This window comes from Oryzias melastigma, linkage group LG19, assembly GCF_002922805.2.
Source record: "Oryzias melastigma strain HK-1 linkage group LG19, ASM292280v2, whole genome shotgun sequence".
Classification (NCBI taxonomy): Eukaryota; Metazoa; Chordata; class Actinopteri; order Beloniformes; family Adrianichthyidae; genus Oryzias; species Oryzias melastigma.
Window position 1 is genome coordinate 24,485,744 of NC_050530.1, and position 26,175 is coordinate 24,511,918.

General features: G+C 38.7%; 1 protein-coding gene across 3 annotated transcripts in view; it reads left to right on the plus strand.

The window, feature by feature from the left end:
- Window positions 1-26,175, plus strand: part of grid1b (glutamate receptor, ionotropic, delta 1b) — a 458,806-nt gene that overhangs the window by 386,379 nt on the left and 46,252 nt on the right. For all 3 annotated transcript variants that reach the window (XM_024284275.2, XM_024284276.2, XM_024284277.2), the window contains 3 exons: window positions 15,385-15,438; window positions 19,847-20,020; window positions 20,122-20,283. In XM_024284275.2, the coding sequence (XP_024140043.1) occupies window positions 15,385-15,438; window positions 19,847-20,020; window positions 20,122-20,283 (390 nt within the window). The remainder of the gene's footprint in view (window positions 1-15,384; window positions 15,439-19,846; window positions 20,021-20,121; window positions 20,284-26,175) is intronic.

Sequence of the window (26,175 nt, forward strand, 5' to 3'; positions counted from 1 at the left end):
TTTCTCCAATTTTTTTATATTAATTTTCCTGAACCCTCCCCCTCTCTTTATCATCTTTGGTTATAGTTTTATGTTTTAGGAGCAGGACACGTTGCTGAAAGCACATTCATTCATTGGACTAGTAATTTCAGCCTTCTCGGCACAAATAAAGGCTTATTCAATCGAGTGGACGCTCCTGCCGCGGTTTGAGTCTGTTGGTTGAATAGAGACTCTTTGAATGGGTCCCTTCCCTCATGCATAAACTGTTCATTTATCAATCCAACATCTCTTTAGATAATAGGCTGAGCTGTAGAACAAAGCAAGCGAGGTCACTTCCAGCATGAGCGCCACACCATGTTCCCACTGACGAAGTTGAAGGTCATTAGTCTATACAAGTCCACATCCACAATAGACCACATTCTTAATGTCAATGAGTGAAGTTTGAAATGTAAATCTCTGTTAACCAATCAAATCGATGCATATTTTACATTTGAGACTCATTTTTTTTAATAGCTGTGTTTCACAGCAGCTGGATTTTTACCTCACATCTATTACCTTGAGAAAAAAAATCAACTCATTCCAGTTTTCCTTCACAACATTTCTTTCACTTCTGTGGACTTTATTATCCCATTTAGTTTGAATGGCTGTCCCTTTGAATGTGTGCATGTGCCAAATTGATTGGCAAGCATGAGACCTTCATCCGAAGAGCTCATCAGTTTGGTTCATTTAGTTTCCGCACCGATGAACCTCTGCATCTGTAGATCTGTGAGTCTCCTGTTCCTGTCCAAAAAAGCAACTCCTAAAAAACATCCGGTGACAGCCTTGAATTAGTTTCATGTTTTTCTGAGTATATAACTTTTTTAATAGACATGTTGAATGTTTCTGGAAAAATAAAGTACTAACAAGACCCTAGTTTGATTCCCAGCTGGGTCCTCCCTGTTCATTTGTTGGTTTTCTCGCGCACTCCGGCTTCTTCCTACAATTCAGAATTATGTATCTGGCAATTCTAAATTGTCCTTAAGTGTGAATGTGAGTGAGTGTGTGTGGTTGTATGTCTTTGTGTGACCCTAAGATATAAAGGCAAACAACCCTGGTCGTATGTACCTCACCTTTGTCCAACAGTTTGTAACCCAGTTGAGCCAAATTGACGGATTTCTGATTCCCACCTTGATTTTTGAGGGTCACCCAATCTACTTCCTGCTTCTGGCTGCTTTTTTGCTTTGGCTGGCTGTGCTCAAGACAGCGTCTTGTTGTCAAAGAGATACTTCTCTGCTAAAACCTTTACTGTCAACTAAACCTGACTACAACACACTCGACTCCTCTTCGATCAGGTTTTTTTCTTTCTTTTCAATTTAATTACCTCTTCAATCGATCCCATTGACAGCTACATTTGATGATGAGCTACCTACTGAACTGCACTGTTTCAGACTTTGAATTTGGAAGAGTGTTGGAAACAAAAAATTCATGTTCTTCTGGAACTCTAGATAAGAGAAAACAATTCTCAAACTAGAACCTACACTTGGACTTATCAACACAGTATCTGTTTGTGTGTTTCTATGTTTGTTTGATTTTTTTTAAACACAACCTTTTAATCTTTTCTATCCAACATCAGACGGTGTGTTCATTTACACATCTTGGATTTCTTGATAGTCGAACCTCAGATTCAAGAACAACAGTGCGGTTTCTGTCCTGGTCGTGGAACAGTGGACCAGCTCTACACCCTCTTCAGAGTGCTGGAGGGTTCATGGGAGTTCGCTCACCCAGTCCATATGTGTTTTGTGGATTTGGAAAAGGCGTTCGACCGCGTTCCCCGTGGTGTCCTGTGGAGGGTGCCCTGGGAGTATGGGGTCCGGGGAGCCTTACTGAGGGCTGTCTGGTCTCTGTACGACCGGAGCAGGAGTTTGGATGGATTTCTTGAGAGAAATACGTTTTTGTCAGAGTGGCTAGCCTTAGTCAGCCTTACTAGTTACTGGAATCATCCCTTTGTTTTTTAGAGATGGCTTCAGATCAACAGGAAAAATGGCTTTTTAAGACATTTAGGATGTGGAATTTTGGTTAAAAACTTCACAGTCCTAATTAAAACCTCACTGGGAACATTTAAAGAAGATAAAAAAAAAATGTTGTAGGGGGACCTTAAAGAAAACTCAAACAAAAGGAAATTATAATCATATTTTTTTCAGGCAAAATGTAAAAAGTAAAAACAAAATGAGAAGGTAACTGTTTTAATAATTTTATAAAAAGTTTTTCAAATCTCAGTAAACATGTTTTAATTTGCCTTCAAAGGTGTGACCATTTAATACCTTTATAAAAGGATTTATTAAACTTCTCTTTCGATAACATTTCTGCTCATATACTTGTCACTACAGTGACCTGCATAATACATCTCCAACAGAATATTAAACAACTTTCCCATTAACGCAAACAATGGAACTTATTTACCAGAAACATTAGTGAAGTAGATTTAGGTAAACCCCCTCCCCTACTTGATTCTTTACCTGTTTTTGAATCTGTTCATTTTCAAAGTTAAGCATTAAGGTGCATTCACACCAAATACGATTCACGTGACAAATTTGTGTGGCCCGCCCCTCTTTCACCACATGGCAAATTTGCTGCTCACCCCGTCATAAAATGTGTTCCTGAGCTTGACGCCGCAATTGGGTGTGGGAGGAGCTACCAGCTAATTTTTAAAGCCTGACATGGAGCGGTGTCTACGATTGAGAATGTATGGAAGTTGAGAGGGTAATGTTTAGAGATCAGGTTTATTTATTGTGTATAGTTGTATTAAAACATTGGGAATCATGTCTGTATGTCTGGTTTATAATAGTCATTCAAATCAAATATTTCTCCGTCACTGGGGGCCTCAGTCTCACTCCAGGCACTATGTCTGGATAACAGCCCCTTCCGCAGTGTTTTTGCGACTCTGTGATGATAAAAATAAGAAAAATGTCACAAAGTTCAAGAAGCCCAAGCAGGCAGCCCCCACACCCCGTAGCGGCTGTCTGCCACCGTATCTAGTGAGTGATCTCCGCTGGACTAAAGGAGGCTGGGTGCCCAAAGCAGAGTTCCTGATTGGTAGATGCGATGCGGTGACCTGTCAAACTTCAGATATTTAAATTTTGCCTGCGCCGCCTAATTCGCGCTGTGTTGCACAAATCATGCTGCTGCCAGTCCTCATCGCAGCGCCCGTTACTCAAATTGCCCAGCGGGACTTCAAATCGCCTAAATGTGCGCCTTAACCATTGGCTTAACATTGAAACTGGCCGCCTCCGCCACACGAATCGCGCTTGGTGTGAATGCACCTTTAAGGTCATAAAGTGACCCCTAATGATGACATGCAGTTTGATGATAGAATATATATTTATATAAAAACATATATGTTTATATAAACATATATAATGTAATATGTAAACAATTAATATACAATAATGACAATCAACCAAAATCTCGGTGTAATCGTCTGTTAAATCTATAAATGTATTCCATGTCCCCTTGAATTCCATCTCAATTTCCTTCCACATTTCAGAGTCTTTTCTTCTCATCTGTCTAACCAGACTTGTCAAAGCTCACACTTTCATCCACTGTGCACTATAACTAAACTTCCCAACTGACTTGTGGGAGGAAACCACTTACAGACCTGTGGAGAACACCTTTCACCTGCTTGTGAGCTCTCATTACTTTAAGTTCTCAATCACGGTTGAGTGTGGCTCGTAATGCCTGGGAAACACTCCCGTCATGAGTGGCTGCATGCACTTCAACTTGTGGCATATAAACACGCATGTGCCTTTTGTTTTCTGAGCTTGCTCCCATTATCTGTTTCACCTGATTCACACACTCAGAGGAACGCTGGCTCTCAGGCGGTGTCGACCTGCAGCCGAGCGGCCATTTTGGCTCTGCCGCGGAAATCAATGGCCCATTCTGTCTCTGGCGGTATTGTGTCTGAGAGCTAATCAGCCGCCCAGGCCCCATTATAGAGGCGAGCAAAGTACACCCAGTAACTGAACAGGGAAACAGGAACGCCCAGAGCTGCAAACACCCAAGGACTGCAGGAAGACAGAGCTACGAGAAATTAGACCAGTGGAACGTGCCGCGGCATACAAATGTTTAAGAAGCCTCCGCAGTTTCCCCGTCGTAGTCTCACCAGGTTTCAGATCTCCTAGCAACTGTGTCCAGCTCTGTATTTCAGGTACACAGCAGGATGGAGCAGAGGTGTATCTGTTATTCAAGCTCAGGTTTGCTATCAGATTTCACAGGAGATTGCAGGGAACAGTGAGAAGCAAAGCTGTGGGCTTAATCCAATGCAAAGTGAGCTTATCTGCAGGTAGATTCTGCTCGTTCCTGATGTCTTTGTCTCCTCACTGATTGATGGGGGCTTAGAGGAAGCAGCACTCGCATTTTAATGGGCTGCACAGATCAACAGGTGTGTGTTTACATGGGCATCACATGGTAAAAACACACACCCCATATGCTGGGGCGATTAGATCCTGCCTGCAGCATCAATTTCTAAAGCAAACATGCTCCAGAGGAACACGACCTCCGGTATATCAGTAATGGTTGTATCTGGACTCACTTTATCATGAGCTGTTTTTCCCCTATGTCTTAATTTAATTCATCTCAATTCAATTTTATTTATATAGCCCTATATCACAAAAAAACAATTACCTTATTGGGCTTCGTGCCGGTAATTGTACAGAAGCAGAAGATCAGTTGTAAAATTTAAACAATAACTGATTCCTGAACTAAATTAAACGGTTTCATATATTTATCATTTTCTAAACTGCTACAGAAAAAGTCAATCTTTCTTTTAGTCCAGTTTCACTTAATTGTCTGCAAAAGTTGCCAAATAAATTATCGTGACAACGCCACACAAACTATTCCGTGTGACCAGACTTTATTGTCAGAAATATAAAAATATTTAATTTAACTGTTCCTTATCCGTTGGTTCAGTTTTCAATTTAATAGTTTAATGCGAATACTAAAAAAAGGTTAGTTTTTTCTATGGCAGTTTAGAAAATGATTTTAAGATAAAACTGTAATTTTAAACTTTTTTTTTTTTCATTAAAAATGAGATGTTGAATTTTTAATTCACGGATTAGTTATGCCGTCAGTATTGCCCCCAGCAATGGTAACGGGACGGGGACTACAGCAAAGTGGCCCAATCACACAGGTTGACATTTCTGTTTTTATAGGAATGTTTTTTTACACTAACTCTCAGAAGTTGTTACACATGTGCAGGAATGCTCCCACAAGCAGAGGGGTAGTCCTTCATGAGCACAGGACTACTTTCACGAGCGCAAGAATACTTCAATACTCCATCGAGGCAGATTTTTGCCCGTGGAACGTTCATTGCGAGTGTGGAGTTTGATTTATGCCGGTGGGAGACTTTTGACGTAAATTAAACGCCATAGTCCACAGCCAAGAACAGGAGCACAGACGATCCACCAGGAATCCTGAAAACTGTCCCGCTTCCCCAGAGGGGATTGGGAAAGAGGAACAACAAGTGAATTACACTGCACCAAACAGAATACCATACTTCAACAAAAGTATCTTTTTTTTTTTTAATTACTCAAAAATTATTAGGATTTTTAAAGGTTCTGCAGAACAAAGGAATGCCACTGCTAAAATAGAAAGTCATAATTTTCAACTCTTAATTGTCAATCACTTGTTTGCTTTTGTTGGTTCCTAAACGAGGTCGTGTCTGTGGATCACCACCCCCTCAGGGGAGGGGTCACATGCAGAGAACACATTTCTCACCCTCAGTTGTGTGACAACTAATAGGTCTTATACTTAATTTTGTCAGAACTAAATTGGTGCTCTATTATGGGATGTTTTTGTGATTTCAACATGCATCAAATATCAGCCAAATGGTCATCCCACTTCAGGCTTCTCTTTTGCTATTCAGAATCCCATGGCTGAGGTCAACTTTTTTTTTAATGAATATTTAGCAATTATTGTGATTTTCTCAGATCTTCAACTTTAGTTAGGGAGTAACTTCCAGACATGAAGACTACATCCTTCTTGTCTTGTAGAATCTCTAGTCCTGCTTTCAGGTTTTCTTCAGTGACAGTGTGAGGTTGGAATCTCAGAGGGCTGAGCAGAAGTCATTATGCAGCATCTTGAAGCCTCAGTTTTTTAATAAACCCTCCGGTCACCAGGGTTAGGGCTGTGCGCCTCAGAGAATCTAGGATGTGTGGTTTGTTGTATCAGTTTACAACATGACTGAGTTACTTAAAGACCCACACTGATGAAAATGCTGTTGTTGGTGTTTGCAACATATTCTTGAAGCATTTTTCTGATGAAGAAGGACATATATAAAGAAATTAAAATTAGAAAATCGTTTTTGAGTATTTGTTTAAGTTATATTAAATCAGAAGCAGATGAAGAAATGCTGTTTGTTTGTTTGTGACATAGAAAATATGCTGGGCGAGCCACAAGCTTCCTGCTCCGCTCCATTCTAATGCATCCACTTGCAGACAAGTAGATCCACGTACTGCTTCATTCCCCTCATCTAAGCTGGAATCTGGATCAAATAGATACAAAATTTTTGTAGCATCAATATTAGATTAGATGTGTGAGGGGCTATAAGCAAGCAGAAGAGAGTGTAAACGGAATGCCTTTTAACAATGAAGGATTAGCGGGATTTCTCCACACCAACAGTTCTGCTCACAACTCAGAAGTAAATTACCAATACATTCCTGCTACTCTGCAGAAACTATGTCATAGAAAATGGACAAGGTTTTAGGATGTTGGCTAAAAAGAGCATAAATACAATTAAAAGACCACTGGGAACACTTTTAGAAAAGTTCAAAAGATGATTGGATTTTCAGTGCGTTGAACATGAGATCGGAATTCACAATAGGAAAAATGTAATTCTTAAGACTGAATTCTCAACCAACCTGGGATCGATCGATCAATCAATCAATTAATCCATGTTATTTATTATGTACTTGAACTGCATTGAAATGCAGCAGTAAAATGTTTTTTTTTGTACTACACCAAGAATTAATAAATGTAGATGACAAAAAAATAATTAGCTTTACTATTTCTAATTATGATAAACAAATATCAAATACATAAATAATAAATATACCTATTTATACATAACCAGCTTTGGGGTGCAACTGTTCTTTAACTCAAGATTCAATTTATTTATTGTCATTGTCGCAGAATAACAACAAACTTATGTTTAGAGCATCTGTACTCCATACTTCAAAAATAATAATAATAATAATAATAATAATAATAATAATAAATAAATACCCCTTAGCCCAGTGAAACATTTGTAAACTACTTTTTATTATCTATTTTGTGTTTTACCCTTTGCCCTGTTTTGGGCTAAGTTCTGCTCCTCATAAGGATTCAAAGATCATTCTATGCAGATATTTATCACCATCTTTAGACATTAAGTTTTATTTAAAGCTGCTAATGTTCTTGATGTGTCAGATCTAAGCACAGCCATATTTTAAGGCTGATGGGGATCCATTAGATCACTTACCTCCTCAGATCCATTCGACCTATAAGCATGTTTTCTAAGGCTTATGCACTTGCCTGCATTTCTGACATGAAGCAACTGCAAAACGGTTTTGCTCATTTTCTAAGTCGAATCAGGCATTATGGAGCAGATCAGCATTCCAAACAGGAAGTACCTGAGCCAAAATCCCATAGACTCCTTTTAAATTAACAGCTACAGTGTTACACTGCGAAGCGGAGTGGGCGCGGAATCCGCTTCACCTCCAGTTCACACCAGACACGTATTTTTTTCGCGACAGGCGCTTCTGCTCAGCTGTGGTTATTAACAGCTTTGACAACTAATTTGACATCGTCCATTTTTACCTGTCGCCAACTGTTCTCTGCCTCTCTCTCATTGATAGTGTTTTTAGAAACCAAAAACCACACACCACTGCTCCATAGTGGGCCCACTACATTGATCTGTGTGTATATGTTTGTGTCTCTGTGTGTCTGTTTGTTTTTTGTATGTTGTGTCAATAGTTGCATTTGTCAATAGTGGTATTTTATTGTGAAAAATTGGTTTTATTTTGAAAATGTACTGGATTTTCTCGGGTGTCTTGGCGTAACTTCCTGCCAGGATGGACGCAAATCACTCACACAAAAAATAGACCAGACGCCAAAACGATTGCTGCACGGCGCGAGCCGGCCACGGAGGACCGCGGCGCTTCACGTCTGGTGTGAACTGTAACATATGGTTAACAAGGGTAGCGAATGGAAGCGGCCTCCGTTCCACACCACTTTTTACAGCGCTTGAACCCAACATTACTCTATTATTGCCCTTTTTCTAACATGTTCTTGCTAAACTTATTTTTCTTTAATTATATATTGTCTTTATTGCAAGTTATTCAAGTTAAAAACTGACCAATCAGATGCCTCAATAAAGCATGTGGCGCTGGCCCCACCTCTAAACGTTTGATTGACAGATTCTCCCAATCCCCTTTCAGTGGAAGGGGTTTGGCTTTCCAAAAAGCTCACTCCTGATTGGTGAGAGCGGTTGTCATAGAAATGTTAACTCAGATGGACTCGGACCAATCACTGCTTATTAATGTCATCTGGGTCCAAATGTCCGTATCGTGAAAAAAATGGCGACTGAACGTATTTCATTTAGTTGAAACAGAAGGTGAGGTGTTATCTATGGTTTCTCTATGTCAATGACCTGAAGGCGGCTCCATGCTTGAGCTCAGTTTATTTAGTTCAGTAACAGTGTTCCCCATTACCTCCTTTTCAGCTACTATAACTAGTTTCTAAAAAAATCTCTAAGCAGAGTAAAAAGTCGATACTAAAGCTGTTTCTGCGTTTTTTATTAATTTCCGAGCTCCACTCTATGCTTTCATGAATAAAGATGTTTGCTTTATTTTGCCTCCTTTGCAGTAACTGGGGCACTTTCTTTAGCGGGGGCTGTCCTCTGGAGTCTGATGCAGTCTGGTCCATTAGCATAGTGTTAAAAGCAGCCTGTCTCTGGTGTAACGTCCTGGCGTGCTGTTGCTGTAGATGCCTGTTAATGCTTGTTGTCAGGACTATTGAACCCACTGAGGCAGTAATGACGGTAGCAGGCTCAAACCACAAACCAGCGAACTCCCAGAGCTCCCCCTCTGCTGGTCTTCTTACCCCCCTGCGGTATGCTTCACAAGGACGAGGAATAGTCTGCAAACATGCATCTTTGAACAGCGGGGTTCATTTAAGCTGAAAATCAGAGCATTTGTTTTCCTGCACATGCTGTGGTCTCTAGCACAGAGTTTTGTTATTTTTCTTTCCTTGAAAATATTGAAATATTTCAAGGTTGGCCTTATTTATGATTCTCAATATCCACAAATCCCGAGAGGCCAGCGTATCGATCACGTTTCTCACACAGCCTGACCTCAACTTTCCGTTTGTGGGCTTCAGCTTCCAGCCTTATTGTTTATGACTGACACTATGAATATTTCAAACTAACAATTCCAGCTGATCTGCTGCTGCTCCATCCCTGCAATTAAGATGAGAAACTCAAACCAACTCCAGCTTCAGCGTACAGCCTCTCGTCACTCAATATTTAGCAGCTAGCCCTGGTTCTGTCCTGCAGCTTTGATCCACTTGGCCTGAAAAATCAATATCTCATCAGCTTCTTGTAAGGTTGAACTGCTGTTGGTGGATTTTAGTAAACAGTTGAATTAGCTGCTTCAGGGAGAGAAACTTTGGTCATTCCAGCTCCAGAACATGCAGAACTTAGCTAAGCTTCTGCTTTGGTTTGTTTTTTGTCTTTCTTTCAAAATAAAAGCCTTAGTCACAACTGCCCTTAAGGGTAGTCTGCATGTAAAAATAGAAAACTTGTACAGGGTTTGCAGGAATTAGCAAGATTGTGTAGGCTGTTAAGTGAAACTTTTGAGCAAAAATGTGCATGTGCATTCCTTTTATTGACGTTCTGAAGGCCATACCTGTACCAGTGTGTTTCAACCTTTTTAGGAGATAAGATACATTTTTTTCTAGAAAAAAAATCAGGAGACACATCAGGAACAAAAAATGTAAACAAAGTTTGTAAAAAAGTTTTTTTTTTTTTTTTATATATACTTTTAATTGTTTTTCTAATTTTTTACTTTTGTCTAAATCAAAAATATAACTCTAGCAAACATTTTTTATTTATTTTTGGGTAAAAATAATAGTATTAGTAGTTAGTAGTAGTAGTAGGAGTAGTATTAATTAGTAGTTTGAGTTAAATGTGTCTAATTTCTGTTTCTTTTATTGCCCAGCGAGTGTTTCAATGTGGGCCCCATATGGTTTACTTTGGGCTGAATTGGTGGGCCCCAGGTGGGTCTGGTTGCAGGTTCCATGGTGGCCTCACTCGCTTACTCGCTACGCTGTCCGGCAGGCAGCTTGTTAGCTCCCTACGCTTCCCACTGGGTGTCTGGTTACCATAGGGACCCAGACCACTGAGCCCCCTCCCTAAGCCAATGTGGGCAAACACAGGTGGGGCCACCATGGAACCCACGGACAAACCTACCTGGGGCCAACTAATTCAGCCCAAATATGGGGCCCACATTGAAATGTCCGCTGGGTGTAATACTGATTTTCAGACTAAGCTTCTTTTTTATTTTCAAAAGTGCTTGAATTCTGAAATTGAATTTATCCTTCAATCCAGACATTATTAAAACCAGATGCTTAAGCCCAATGAGGTCAATTCTTTTGTGATTTTGGGCTATATAGATAAAATTGAATTGAATTGAATTAAGTTAAGAGGAGATTTGGACAGATGGATGGGTAATGTATGGATATTTCATTCATTATTCTACATTTTAGTGGTGTCACTACAAAACCAAAGAGACAAAATTAAGTACAAGATGCGAAGCAGAAGTTGAATACTTGTTACAAACAACAGTGCCATCTTGAATCATTCTTGAACGCAGCCAGCTGATGGACAGTTTTAATGGTAACCAGCAGGAGAAAAATCCAGGTGCAAGAAGATCCAGGGACTGAACTAAACAGCAAGCCAAAATTGGAGTAGCAAAAAGTATAGGACAGAACTCTAGAAAACAACACAGCCGACAAAACTAGAAAGTTTTCTGTCTTTTCTGGAACGTTCAGATCACTCATGCAAAACATACCAACACAGACAGACCTTCAGAGATTAACTTTAGTGGAGATAGGAAGCAGGAAATATTCAACAAGCCACAACTTTCCTTGAAACAAACCAAAGACTCAAGGGAAAAATGCAAACATTCACCGAGACACAAACCATTGCAAAACATACAAAACAGGCAATGAATACTTCATAGTCTCTTCCACTGCTCTCTGTTGATGCACAAGATATTCACACAGTGACATCCTCTTAATAAAAGCAGCATATTTTACCTGTTTTATCCTAAACATACCTCCTACGTACACAAAATAATATGACACACATAAGACGACTGCAGATGCTATGACTTTATTTTGTTTGGAGTCAATAGCATGTTGAGATTCTGAGTCACTTAACCTAAAATTGACCCTAAAAGTTTCAGAACTTTCTAGTCAAGAAGGTTCATGTCTGCATAGACCAGAGAATAGTGTTTTCAGGGGACAGAAACTGTTTCTGTCACATCAGAATGCTTCACCACATAAATTTGTTTCTAGAATATTCGGTTCACACCTGTAAAGTGCATGTCAGACCTTTGTGATGTCACACTCCCTGCAGGTATGTCAGAAGACAACATGGTGCACTAGTGAAGAGGGTCTGGCTGAATGTCTGACCTGAGGACGCCGCATACGGCCTGCATGTCTGCATCCTCGCTCTCACACATTTGTGGAGCTGTCAGTCATCAGGGAAGGCCTTGCCATCAAAATTGCCCATCCTGGACAGCAAACTTGTCAGACCATCAGACAAGCGCATTAAAAAGCTGCTAGAAGATGTGCAGTCTTTTCTCTAAATCACAGACTCTGGTTATTTATGGTCCCAACGGTCCAATAATCCAGGCTAAGTCGTTTGCTGAGGATGATCATGATCATCAGAGGGCGTGGATGAATGTACTCATCCAGCTTTATACTCTCATTTCCTTTAATACAAACTGCAAGAATGAATCCTCAAAGATTTTTAATAAAAGCAAAAACAGAGCTTTCATTTTTTACATAGAAACTGAAAAGAAAGAAAGAAAGTATAGAGAGACGCTGCTACAATCAAGCTTTGCTGTATTTTTTTTAGAAACATCAAGAAATTGTAAACATTTTTTAAAGAAAATGTCAAGAATTTCTTATTTGAAGTCATGTGTAATGAAACGTTTTCCTTTGATCATTTCTGCAACAGATGAATGTTGAACAATTCAGACTTCTAAGTAATAACAGGAACTTACATCATTGATCAAGAATGTATTTTTTTAGTCAGTAAAGGAAGAATAAAATAAAATCAGATATTTTAAAATCAGCCAAAACTCTTTGATGTTTGGAAAAAGAAGCAAATTATTTTTCATTCATTCAAATATTAGTTTGTTAAAATGTCTTACAAGCTTTAGCTGAGCCAAACTAAATCGAGGAAGATTTGATACTTTAGTAATAAAGTTTGCTCTGCCATCCCATAATTATTACTTCATGTTTTGCCATTAAATTATCAAAAGGCTGAATCCTCAAGGATGGAGTATGGGTGAGAACATGAGCTGCATGGATTCCTGAGAAAACCCAGAAAAAGAAACTCCAGCAGAGAAAAGGTCATGATGACAGCAGTGTGGGGGGGTGAGAGATGGGAGCAGATCAGTGGCCTTTACTGCAGGATAACCTGATTACTGATAGCATCATCTGATCATGGCACTTTCATTCATAATCGAATCTGTTTAGTCCGACTATAACTCTGACTGCAATTGTCTCCAAGTCGTCACCCAATAATGTGGGTAATAATGTCAATACCAACTGATTGCAAGTGTCACACTGCCAGAAAACAGGCTTTTAAAAAAAGACTTAGAGGGACCATACCACGAAAAACCAACTGTTTGAGGTTTTAAGTGCATTATATTGTTCATTCCTCACTATAAAGAAGCCCAAAGCGGTATTTTGATCCATTCTGGCCTCTAAAATGCTGCGCTCTCAACATCCGCCCCTCCCATACCAGGACAACGAGTGGGTTCTCACATGCTGATGTCACAATGTGAGACGGCCCCCTTCAGGAAGAGTTTGCTCCGCCCCCAGGCTAACACAAACACTTTATCCACAAAGCTAGCAGCTCGTGCTAGCGGTGTTTAGCTAGCTTCGCGAGTACACCCATGCCCCCATACCCATGCCCCACCCCTCCAGCTCGTGCACAGCAGATGTCTGTGTTGTGAGTTTGTGCAGATGGCCAAGAAACGCTAATTCTTTAGTGTTCAAACTGCGTGCTGTAGCATAGGAGCTTATGGGCTCATGAGAAATCTGCATAACATTATTGAGCAACAGCAGAAAGATAAATGGATTTTTGATTTGATTATATGTCATCATTTCAATCAATCTTGACATGGTCATCTGGTGTTGTTTGCATTTTTTGACTGAATTTCACCACAAAATGAACCTACTAGCATCACCACTCTGTCTGTACCAAATTTGAGAAAAAAACACCTGAGCTGCGTTGTTTGTGCGCCTACATTAATATTAAAATAATAATAATAATAATGGCAAAAAATGTTCCCTCATTTTTTCATGGGTGAGACGCCGGCTCTGTGATGATGTCATGAAATGGGCGGAGCCTCAGAGATCGAGTCATTTTACTTCTAAAAATAGTTAACAAAAATAACTCATATTTAATAAATCATTATTTTTTTGTGTTCCAAAGGTTATATATGATCATTTACATGGATATAGTTTACTCTGAAAGACTTATTATTTTATGTATTATGGTATGGCCCCTTTAAATATGTTTTTTTCATGCAAAGAACAAGCAGCAGCATCCACAGGAAATACATCAAATAGTTATATCTACAGTAAAAGGTTTAGGAGAGACACAAACAACACTGAATCACTACTATTAGACTAAAGTAGTCAACTAATATCAACATCTGTATGTTATGAATTAAAAGGGAGGAGCCTCATGGCTAAAGGATTCTCCACATTTTTAACCTAAGCAAACTATGAAAAACCATGAACTCTGCAGACTAAAAGAAAGAGTTCAAGGAAATGAACATGTAAGCAGCTTCAGATGATAGAAAGCATAAACATAAGATGCTTTATTTGTAGAAAAATGATTGTTAAATCAATTCTGTATTTCATAGGCAGTCAATGAAAAGAAGCTCAACCATCTGAAATATTATATCCTCGACCAATGTTTATGAGAGCCTGCAGCACTTGGGAACAGTCGGAGGCTTTGCAGAGAAGACATCCAGGAACATACTCTGGTCCACACCGCTTACAGCGCCATATCAAGCACACTATCAAACTTGATTGATTGTACCACAAAATGCAGGATGTGTCTGAAAAACCTTCTTTACTGTCTGTGGGGATGAGTTATGAGTTTAAGCCCTCACATTTGATCAGTACATATATGTTTTTCACTGAAAGTCTTTACTTCATTTGTACAGTGGTTCCAATGGTTAAAGACCTCCACCATCTTTTAAAAAGATGATAGAGGTCTTTAATGTCCATCACACGTACACTTCAATTGTGAAAGACAAAGTAAAAAAAAAATCCAGGAACTCGCTTATTTTAACACACAAAAAAAGTTTAATGTGAAAAACAACATATGTCAACGTAGAAATTCATCTCGACTAATATTACTTTTCCTCAGCAAACGTTGATCCATCCGTTACTCTTTCAGCCTAAAAACCTCTAGACCTCCATGGACGCTTTATTACCAGGGAAGGTCATCTTGCTGACATTTTTCTCCAAGCTTTCTTGTTCTTGTAAAAACCGCTCTGCGTTCTTTAGTTCTCCACCGCTCTGTCTGTCTTCCCCGGAAACAAAGGGGCTATTCACAGGCTTCTGGGTAAAATTACCTTAATGACACCAAATTGACTGTAAAATAAAATGTCTTCCCTTTCAGAAACCGTTGGAACTTTTCAGATAGAGGAAAGTAAGTAATAATGGTAATCCAAAGTGCGCTTGCGCAAAAGTATCATTACCAACTCATCCAGGATAAAAGGGTTAAGAAGCTCTTCTAAAAATAGTACCGGTTTGCCCTGGTTATTTGTGTAAAAAAAAACCATCTGAACACACCTTTAAACAGTCAGACTACAACGTCTCTTTCATGGCCAAGACAAAACAGCTGTCAAAGGACACCAGGGATAAGATACACCTGAGTTATTAAAAAAAGATACATAATTCACTTATAATTTTCATTGACCACATATTGACGTTTGGTTTAATAAGCGTTGCCAAATTGCTTACCTCTGAAAACTGTAAAGGATAAAGTTTTCAATGCAACACAACTTTGACATAAGTGATGTGAAGGTCAGAGGATTTGTGTTAACCCATTATGTATGTATGTTTGTGTGTCTGCAGGCGGTAGAAACCAACCTGGCCTCTAAAGACAGCCACTGGGTGTTCGTGAACGAGGTAGGACTTGACACCGCACCTGTGAGACTTGACTGTTCACTCAATAAACATGAAATCAGTTTTAGCATTCAGGAATAAAAACATGTTTACACATTTCTTATTTAGAATTCCACATTTTACTTGAGTTGTGATGAATAATTTAAACATTTGAGGTCATTTGGTTTCTGCACTCACGCTGGTTGTGGAGACTGATTAATGTGAAGAGAAAATGATGTGCAGCTTACTGCGGGACAACTTCAAGAAAAAGACACACAGTGCAGAGGCTACTGCACTGAAGGTAAGGTACAACACACAAAAAAACCTTAGCATTGTACTATCTTCCTGTCCACATCTCTTCAACCCCTTTTGACTACGATCACATATCCCAAAATGCCACAGCGCAGCCACTTAAATGCTAGTTTTTCAGCAAAAGTGGCAGATAGCTCCTTGGCTGTATTTTTAATTGGGAGGCGGCAGTCGCAAAAAAGAAAAACGTTTTTTAGATATCAGTCAGTGGAGATGCAAGAAACTTGGAGGTTGCGCAGTGGCAGTCCAGTGGCAGTCCAGTGGCAGTCCAGTGGCAGTCCAGTGGCAGGCAGGTGGCAGGAAGGCAGCAACGCAGTAATTGACTGTTAGGAGGGTCTGCAAGGTCCCTAAAATTCTCTGATGATCGTCAGTTTCAGACTGCCACCCCCCTAACCTACCATCATACGATTGTTAGAAATCGTACAGTAGCAGTTCAGGAACTCGACGAGGGCTGTTGAGATGGGCCGGGGGCCTGGCACAGACCAGATGTCATTCTAGGGATCCTGGCCACTGTGGGTCCATATGGGGAGATGGCAAAAAACTGATCATGGGGTTATAGACCGAGGCCTGTGTATCGATGGTGTGCAGTTGATGCTGAGAAGAATACGAAGAAGACAGAATATTGTGCAGTTTTGGGAGGCATGTTGTTGAAAAGATTACGGATTGACTAGATTATAATGAATGCTCAAAATCTGAGTTACAAATGACCAGTGGTGCAGCATTTAGTTAAAGTTGCTTTAGTCAAATCCAATTCGAATTTTACTTCTTCAAATAACATTTTTTTTTCATATACCAAATCAGTTGCTCTATAAGTAATGTATATTATGGAAACAAGAAAAAAACTCGTCGACTTCTGTCATGTCAGCATCAAGTAAAACCTCATCATCTCAGAAACTTCCGGAAGCTATAGAAGATGGACTTACTGAAAGGAATTTACTGTAAACAGCTGAACCTGTTGGAAGGGCATCTGCAGGTTACATCACATCTTTAAAAAACAAAAATCAATCAGAGCTTTGTCTTTCGGCCCAGCTTTTCTCTACACCTCCTTCATCCTCATATTGTTCCCATCACCGCCTGGAACAAAAGTGAGGGGTAATTACCGGGCTGTAGAAGAAGACAGACTCCTTTGGGCACGGATTAGCAGGTGGAAATCCATGAGAGGAATAATCCTTCTGGTAATGAATGTACTCTGAACTATGAGCTCACTTCAGCTCATTTATTCCAAAATAATAATTCCCTCAATGATCCTATTATAAACTGTTTGAATTTGATCCAGTTTTGGTGCTTCGTGACCTCTGTCTCACAGGTTTATTTCATGCTCTCGTTTAGACTTTGTTGTTCTTTTGTTCTTCAAAATGAACAAAGCTGGTGTTTCATGTTGCTTCATTATTCATCTTCTCCTTCCTAAGTTTCTGAAACTCCCTTTGATGTCCTGTTGAATGTCCTGTAAAAACATTCATTTCCCATGAATAAAACTGCGTATTTGAGTTTGTTAGATTAAACATTTGTAGATCTTCATTTTGATGAGGAAACGCAAAGCTTAACAATGAACATAATTCAATTCAACTGAGATTCTTCTGATTTAGCTGGTTGAGAAATTTGATTTAAGGCCCTCAAATTTAAACTTGTGTTTTATTGCTGGATGTGATGTAGTGTTTTGTTAACGAAGCAAAGGTTTGAAGGTCAGGGAGGAATGTAAGGTCATTAGGTGAAGGTCCAACAGTGAGTCGTTTAATGAAAAAAAATAACTTTGACTTTTGTTCCCAATAAATCTTCTGAGAGAATATGAATATGCTAGTATGGGTACAGTTTGTAAATATGCAAAGTAACATTTTAGCAGCAATATATATATTTTTTTTTAATAAAAAAGTAAAAAAAATAAAAAAAAACAGGAGTCATTTTTTAAATATGTATTTTAACCTTTTAATTAATGTATCTATAAATGTTACATTTACTAACAAAATATTTAAATTTAATATCTAAATATTTAATTTGGATTTAAATATTCATTTTGAAATTGCTTTTACAGCGTTCACACTATAATGATTCTCCTGCTCCTTCCTGTTTGTTTTTCTGTACTTAAAAACTCAATCACACTTTCAGCGATTTCATCAGTCTTGGTATCAATACTTTCTGGACATCACTGCTTGTACTTTTGGAATTCACATATTTTGCTTTTTTATTTTATTGTATGCAATTTATGCAATTTTTAATCTCCAGAGAAATGAGAAATTCTTCAAATTCTTTGTTGACTTTGACACATATGCAATATTTGTTAAACACGTTCAGGACATTATCGCTTAAACTTTTGGTTTTTTAAATCTTTTATGTATTTAAAAATTTTGTGCAATTGCTCGATTTTTTTTCAAGAAATTCTGCAAATTCTAAGTGCACTTTTGTAACCTTAAGTCTTTGGCAACTTTAGTATTTTGCAAAAGCTTTAGCATTTTCAGCCAATCCCTTCAGTAATTACAGTAAATTTCTTCAGCAAATAGCATTCACACTAGCATCATCGCAGGTAATGCTTCTAGTTATTTGTATAACTACAAACTAAATATTTATTTTTATAAAATTAAACATTTAGTTTGCAAATTAAATATTTAGATCTTGCCTAAATATTTATTTCCCAAACTAAAGCTTACAAACTAAATACTTAAATTAAATTAAATATTTAGATTAGAGCTAAATATTTAAGTTTGGAACTAAATATTTAGCTCCAAACTAAAAAAAATGTAAAAAAAAAAAAAAATTTACTCCAAACTAAATATTTAGTTTTTAGCTAAATATATAGCTCCAAGCTACATATTTAGCTAAAAACTAATTATTTTGTGAAAAAACTAAATATTTTATATTATATTATATTATATATTATATTAATATTTTTGTTAAAATCTAAATGTTTAGCTAAAAACTAAATATCTAGTTAAAAACAAAACATTTGACTCCAAAATAAATATTTAGTTAGAAACTAAATATTTAGCTCAAGTTAATTATTTTGTTAAAACTAAATATTTTGCTAAAAGCTAAATATTTAGCTCCAAACTAAATATTTAGCTCCAAACTAAAATTTTTAGCTCTAATCTATATATTTTTTGGCCTTAATTTTTTATCTAACAAATAAATATTTGGTTACAAACTTAAATATTTAGTTTTGAAAAAAAAGTATTTAGGTTAGATCTATATATTTGATATTCAAACTCAATCTTTAATTGCATAAAATGAAATATTTAGTTTGTAAGCTAAATATTTAATTTTAAAATTAAATATATAGCTTGGAATTAAATATGTATCTAAAATTTTAATATTTAATGACATATATATATATATATATATATATCATTGTAACATTTATAAGTACGTTAATTTTTTAACATTTTTTCTTCTAAAACAGGCTAAATAACCCAAATATTGTTGTTAAATTTGACTTTGCAGATTTACAAGCGCCACCCCATATGCTAGAGATGTTTTCCTCTGTCACTTTTCATCGCTAGCAAAGCTGCAAATCTCAACATCTCCTGAATATCTTTACTCATTTATTATTAAAAACACTTAATAATCTAGGAATAAGATGAATTCAACCGCTCTTTCCTGCGCAGGGTCACAGGGATCCTGGCGCCTAGCCAGCTACTGTTGGGTGCACGGTGAATTGTGCAGCGTCTATCTGGACCGCTCTTTTACAGAGACGTTCAAATGAATTCATGGTCGGATGTAGGAGAGCATCTCTTTGTTTAAGCTCTTCCCTTGAATAATCAATTAAGTTCCTGTAACTGTTGACGTGATTCAGCTCCAGGAATCGGATCAACCAGCTGGAGGTGTTCTGTCTGCAGTAAATTAGGTCCTGCTCTGACAGACTCGTGAACATGCTCACCTTCAATTAGGAAACAAAAAGACTGGCTTCTGGAGCAGAAATCCCATCAGTTTATTATTGTTTTTTGATAATGCTTTTGCATTCAGATCAAGATTTTCTAAACGCGTCACTGGAAGAATCTGAGTTTTCTTACAGCGAACAATTAGACAATAATGAAAGAGTTCATTGCAAAAAAACAAAAACACATTTTATTACAGAAAGAAAAGAAAAAAAAAACCTGTGATGAAATTGAATCTCTGGTTGTGTTCTGTGTAGGAAATCAGTGACGCAGAGATTCTGGAGCTGACTCAGGGCGCTCTCGGCCGCATGATGGTCATCCGGCAGATCTTCCCGCTGTGGAGGGACAGCAACTCCCGCTGCGTGAGGCAGAACCACAGGATTTCCTCCATACTGTGTGACCCGCAGGAAGGATACCTGCAGAACCTGGAGGTACAGCAGAAAACACAAAGCAATGTCGAACACGTGTCAGATAAATTAGGAAATTCCCAAATTAATTCTGATTTTTTTCTTTTTCTTGTCCCTCTGTTCAGGTGTCCAACCTGTACCTTTACGACAGCGTGTTAATGCTGGCCAACGCCTTCTACAGGAAGCTGGAGGACAGGAAGTGGCACAGCATGGCCAGTCTAAACTGCATTAGAAAGTCCACCAAGCCATGGAACGGGGGCTGGTCCATGCTGGAGACCATTCAGAAGGTAATCAACCAGCAGAACCAAAAGTAGATCAAACTCGAGTCAGTTATCATGCATAAGAGTTGGTTCAAATCAGATGCTTTTATTTAAATATTTAAGAATACTCCTATATCTCTTTAAATATGTGCTGAAAGTTCAACAAAACTCACGTTACAAATTGAAGCACATTTGTAGACTATATTCTTAATCCGATCTCAAAGAATAGCTCCTATAGTGTTTGCTCTGCATTTACTCATTAGCCACTGTCATGGTTGCAGAAGTCTTTGTGAGTTTAGAGAGCTAAAAACCAACGTCAGATTCACTGAATGTTACAGGAGAAAAATGCATCTCTGATGTGGTGCGAAGATACTGGTAAAAAGGAAGAACGTTTGTTTCACTGTTAACTTTTTAACTAATTTGTCAGGTTTCTTTCTGTCATCCAGCATGATGAAATGAGGGGAAGAAGGTCGTAATGAGCGTAAGAGACTGTTGAAACCCAAAACAATGATTGGTGTTTAATCATACAGAGAAAATAGGACAGTTCAGGGGGTTTATGCGCAATGTACTGGAGTATCATGAAAAACCTCAGTGAACAAGATGTAAAAACAATATCATCAACAAAAAAAATATTTGAATCAAGTTAGCATAAAATACTAGGACGGGGCGATACTGAGCATTCTGGTATCGATCCCAAACCGGTCAATATCGCCGATATCGATACCGATATTAATTACAAATGTGGTGGATGTGACATGAACCTCAATTGTTTCTAATTGTTTTTCTTTTTTTTTTTTTTCTTTTTCCTTTTTTTATTTATTTGATAAACAGAAAAACAGAATTAGGACAATATTTTCAATTAAATGGAAAGTAGTTCATTACAGGGGTGCCCAATCGTTTTCCCCTCAAAGGATCAAAATCTAAATGAGATCTTGGTCAGGCGGGCCAAATGAAAACAGTAGACTGGGGTCCTAATGAGAGACGTGGAGCTGGCCGTTAGACTTTATCCTGAAAAAGGCTGCTAAAATCAAGTGATTGTGAAGGCTCTTGGGAATTTCTAGCACAAAAAAAGCCCAGGGCCAACTCTTTGGGGGTTGTTTCACCCATAGGTGCAGCAAAAGAAAGTGCGAACAGCGCCACCCGGAGGCCAAAAGTATATTCCAGCTGTAGAGTTTTGGGACATCATAGAGAATCAATGGGAAACGGGTTAGGGGTTTAACTAAACACTTTTTGGCTTCTGCAGCCAAAACTTGATGGGCCAAAAGATAACCTCTGGCGGGCCAAACTTGGCCCCACTTTTGGTACTCTTTGTTGGTACAAAAAATAAATTAAATTAAATAAAAAGTGAAGAAGTGAATACAAAACAGTCTACAAACCAAAAGAAACAAGTAACTTTGATACAAAAATAAATCAAAATGTTTAACAATTAAAAACTGGTAGAAATATGAATAATTTGTAACTTTCTAGCCTTTAAATAGAACAATAAAAACAGTTTAAAAGTAATTTGTCAAAAACAATGCAAGCAAAATATTGAAATCTGTGGGCCGCTATCGATCTGATACCGACACCAACTTGAGATTGATGCTATTGATATTTTGGATCGACTCTCTCACCACTATAAAATACTAATTCAAAAGTAGGAAATTTGAAATCAGCTTCTTAAATTTCCTTTTTAAATCAAGCTGTCTCATCTTTGACTATTGTTGGGAAAATGTGTATTCCACTTTAAAGAAAAGTACTTTGAGGTCCTCTGGGATTCTCCAGTGATCTGTCTAATTCTTGTGAGGGCCACATAACTGTTTTCTTCTCTGATGTGGAGACGGGGTCTGTTTGTAGGCTAACAGAGAAAGTGAAACAATCACAGTCTAAACGTAAACATTTATGGTTTTCCAGAAAGCCACACATAGCCACATTTAAAATAATTCATTTCTGTGATCACAGAAAAAAATACTAAAACATTTAAAAATTAAAACCAATAAATATTCCATCCTCTCCTGTCATAGTTCAGACTGCAGAAGGGTGGAATAAAAGTCCCGTTCTTCGGCCAGATTGAGCAAAAAAAAAAATACCCTGGATCTCTGATAGCGTTTGGGGGACCGGGCTATATCTGGTGGTGTGCCGTGGTTTGGGGACCCCTGGTCTAAAGTCCCACTTAAATGATCTTTTGATCTGTTTTCAAAGTGTTCTCAGTGGTCTTTTAATTATAATAAAAATGCAAGTTTTTAGCCAAAATAAAAAAAAGAAAACTTTTGTTTTCCAGGACATAGTTTCTGCAGAGCGGCTGGAGTTCTATAGAAATTCACTTCTGATTCCCTCTTCTTCTTTTCTGTCCAGTCCAGCAAAAAGAAAAAAAGAATAAAAATGTGATTAATATAACTAAAGTTTAGCCTAAATTACAAGAGGTTTATACAAATATACACCTTGTGTGTCAGAAGATTCATAACTTCCTTTTGAAACAGTAAAATCTTTCCAACAAAAGAGACCTTCAGCTTTAATCTGTTAGTTCACCTGTTAGACAGGGCAAGTTAAAAAGAAAAAAAAGAGAGAAATGTGCCTGATATGCAGGCAGGAACATTCCCCACCCCTCCCTGTTGCTGAGCTTGTGGCCCACCCAGTTTGTTTTCTGCGTCACAAATAAGCTTTTTTCCACATGACATTTTGCAGTCTGCTCCTGATTGTAATGAAAACAGAATCAGGAGCAGAGATTCTAATGAAAATATATTCAGAAATGCTATTTTAAGCTTAATTTTCTGAACATATGTCCCCCATGATTAGAAAACTGACACTAGAACTTGTTAAAAACACTAAAACACAATTTTCATGCATCTTTACTCAAGCTATTAACACACTCTCTATGTGAGGTCACCTGATTGTCTGCAACTATATATGGGACAACAGTAGGAACATTGATGAGCAGAGTAAATGAGTCAGGATGTGACTCCGCCCACCAACCTGTTTCCCTCCCACTCCCTGACTTCTGGTTAGTTATCAAACCTATCGTTCTATAAAAGGGAACCAAATATTTTCTTGGGAAAAAACCTAGAACATTTAAGTGTACATGTCCAGCAAACAGAAAACACATTGATTTATTTCAAGTATGACATGATTTCTTCCACTCTTGTATTATAAAAAAATGTTAATCCAGACTTCATAGCAAAGTAATCCCAAAATGGGAAAGCTCTGCCTGGTGGTAGAAGCTGGAGAAATTTGTGTTAACAGAAAAGTATCTGAGAAAATGGTTTCTTTTCTCCTGCCTTCATTCTCATCCTGCGGTTGATACGGCAACAAGCTCCACCAATGCACCGAGAGAAGTGGGGAGATCTTGAGCTGCCAACTCATCTGTAACTGAGTCGTTTAGGCTCTGATAGAAAAAAACGACTCCAGGAGCCGTGTCAGTCAGTGTCTGAAGGTCTATGGTATAATCACCCACAGAGCTGTCCTCCTGAAACTACTTAGCTTGTGTTGAGTCTCATGAGCAGGGGTTATGGATCAAAAACACTTCAACAGCAGGAAAAATGTCAAAAAGGAGAACACATCAGAGACAGGATTCCACTCAGCAATTCCCCACTAACCTGCTCTGCCACAGAGCAATAATGAGACTGAGCACCACCTCTGCAGCTTCAGCCCAGAACAGAGTGCTGCACAGTAAATTAGAGAAAAAACTCACATTGAGTGAGTGATCCTGCACTCTGCGTTCAGAGGGTGGCATACGAGGTTTGCGAACAACCAGCTGTACCAGATCATTTTCCCCAGAAGAATTAGATGACTTGTCAGCTCGTCGGGAGGCATCAGTCGGATCCGACTATACCATGAGGTTAGAGGTGTTTTTGATTTTTCAAGGTTTGCCTCTACATCAACTTGGATACCCAGACGTCCAGACGTCCCTCTTCATCCAGCTTCAACATCTGCTTGAAGCTTCTCCTCTCCAGCATCCTCTCGTATGCCGTAGTGTGCTGAGGAGGCTGTGCCAAAAGAGTGAGGCTTAGTCTTAATCTTGATACCATTCCTGACACAACCCTCTGCATTTACCCAGACTTGGGACCGGCACAAAAAAGTGGGGAGTAGTGCCCCCTTGTGGTTGCATTGTTGTGTTTTTTTTTTTTTTACAAAATTATATTATTTTATTTTTACTAATTTTTGGGGGAACCAGAGTCCCTGGAGAAAACCCCAGTTTAAATAAATTCAAAAAATAGTATTTAAAGTACATTTAATTCAAACTGGAAAAAATCCATGACTTTAAGTAGAAAATATAAAACTAGGAGATGGCATTGGCTCATCATCAGTTTTATGTGGCCGTTTGCTCCTGCCATTTTAGGACATCTGTCCTGCTTAAAGGCCTGTCAAGGGAATAGGTCATCCATTCTTGTTCTTCTTGGAGACATTCCTTGATGGCAGTGCCAATGTTCTTCAGAAACACTCGATTCCCGTGGGAGGTTAAGCGTACTCCGACATGCTGATAGATTTTCTCATCAGCTGGAGCTAAGTTTTTATGTTCAATCACCACATTGAACAAGTTGGCATAACCCTTCATGATGTCATTGACATAGGTCCGGTGTTTCTCCATTGCAGCAGCATTTCCAACACCCCAGTTTCTCCTCGGGATGATGAGGGACAGAGCTGTTTTCATCTGAGGGTACATTTCCTTCAGGTACTTCAGATCTTGGATCATCTGACTTGCAATCACAGTTGGATGCATTTTTTCCAAATCATTGCCATCAATATGGATAACCAAAACTTCAGGGGGGCCATCTTCTTCGAAAGCAGTTTGATGGACTTTAGCAACAGCGCCCCTCTAACTCGAGTCTCGAATTCCAATCCATTTAACTTTGGAGTTGAGACGTTTAGCGAATCAATTGTCGGCTGCAAGCTGTGCTGGTGAAATGTAACTTGAGCCAACGATCCAGACGTCAGGTGGTCGGGTTGTTGGTGGGCTGTCCGGTCCAGAGCTAACATCAGGGGAGTCGCATGTGTTCTGAGGTTGGGCAGCTGCTGGTGAATCTGGAAGACCACCTTCAGATTGTGTTTCACCCTCAGAGACTAGAGCAAGGTTCTGGCTGTTGCTGTCACCAGTGACCTTCCTCTTTTTGGATGGGGACTCGATGTCTTCTGAACGGTCCTTTCTCTTCATCCCGTGATGGACTTGTGGGACAGATGGGGTGTTATTGTCTGACTGGGATTGGCCTCTTGGAAAACTTTGTTTGAGAGTTTGGTTGATGGTGTCACAGATAGAGCTCACAAACTTCTCAAATCCTTTGGAGGTGAATTGTATTCCATCCAGTTTGAACAGATTGCTTTCGAATGGTGTCAGTTTAGGATGCTCTATCACGACAGCATTGGATGATCTGGCCTTAAGCTGAAGTTTTTTGTTGACCGTGGATCTGTCTTGATTTATTCTCATTGGGTCAAATTTCCCCCACATCAGTCTTGGAGTAATTAAGGAATATGCTATTTTCATTTTGGGGAAAGTGTCGTGAAGATGTTTCAAGTCCTTCAGCATCTCATAGCAGAGCTCCGAGACATTTGAGTTTCCCAAGTCGCTGCTGCCAACATGGAGAACTAAAATCCTTTGATGAGAAACCTCAGTATTGAAATGAGTCAAGACATCCCTCCAACGCATGTTCACTCTTCCTATCCAGGTCACTTTTGCAGTGAGACCAAGGTTTTCTCTAAAACATTGATCTGCTGTATGATGTGCCCCATTGACGTAATATCCCGACCCGATGATCCAGACTGTGGGCAGCTTACTTCCCCTACCATCCATATTCGTTGATGAAGATGGAGCTTGCTGTCCTTCTGGTTGGTTTTCTGTGATCCGAGACATTTTTGCTGAAATCTAAGCAAAAATGGTAAAAATCCTCTTTCGTAGAAGAGCACCTGTTGTTAATTCCATGAACACCAAACCAGCTGAAATTGATTAAC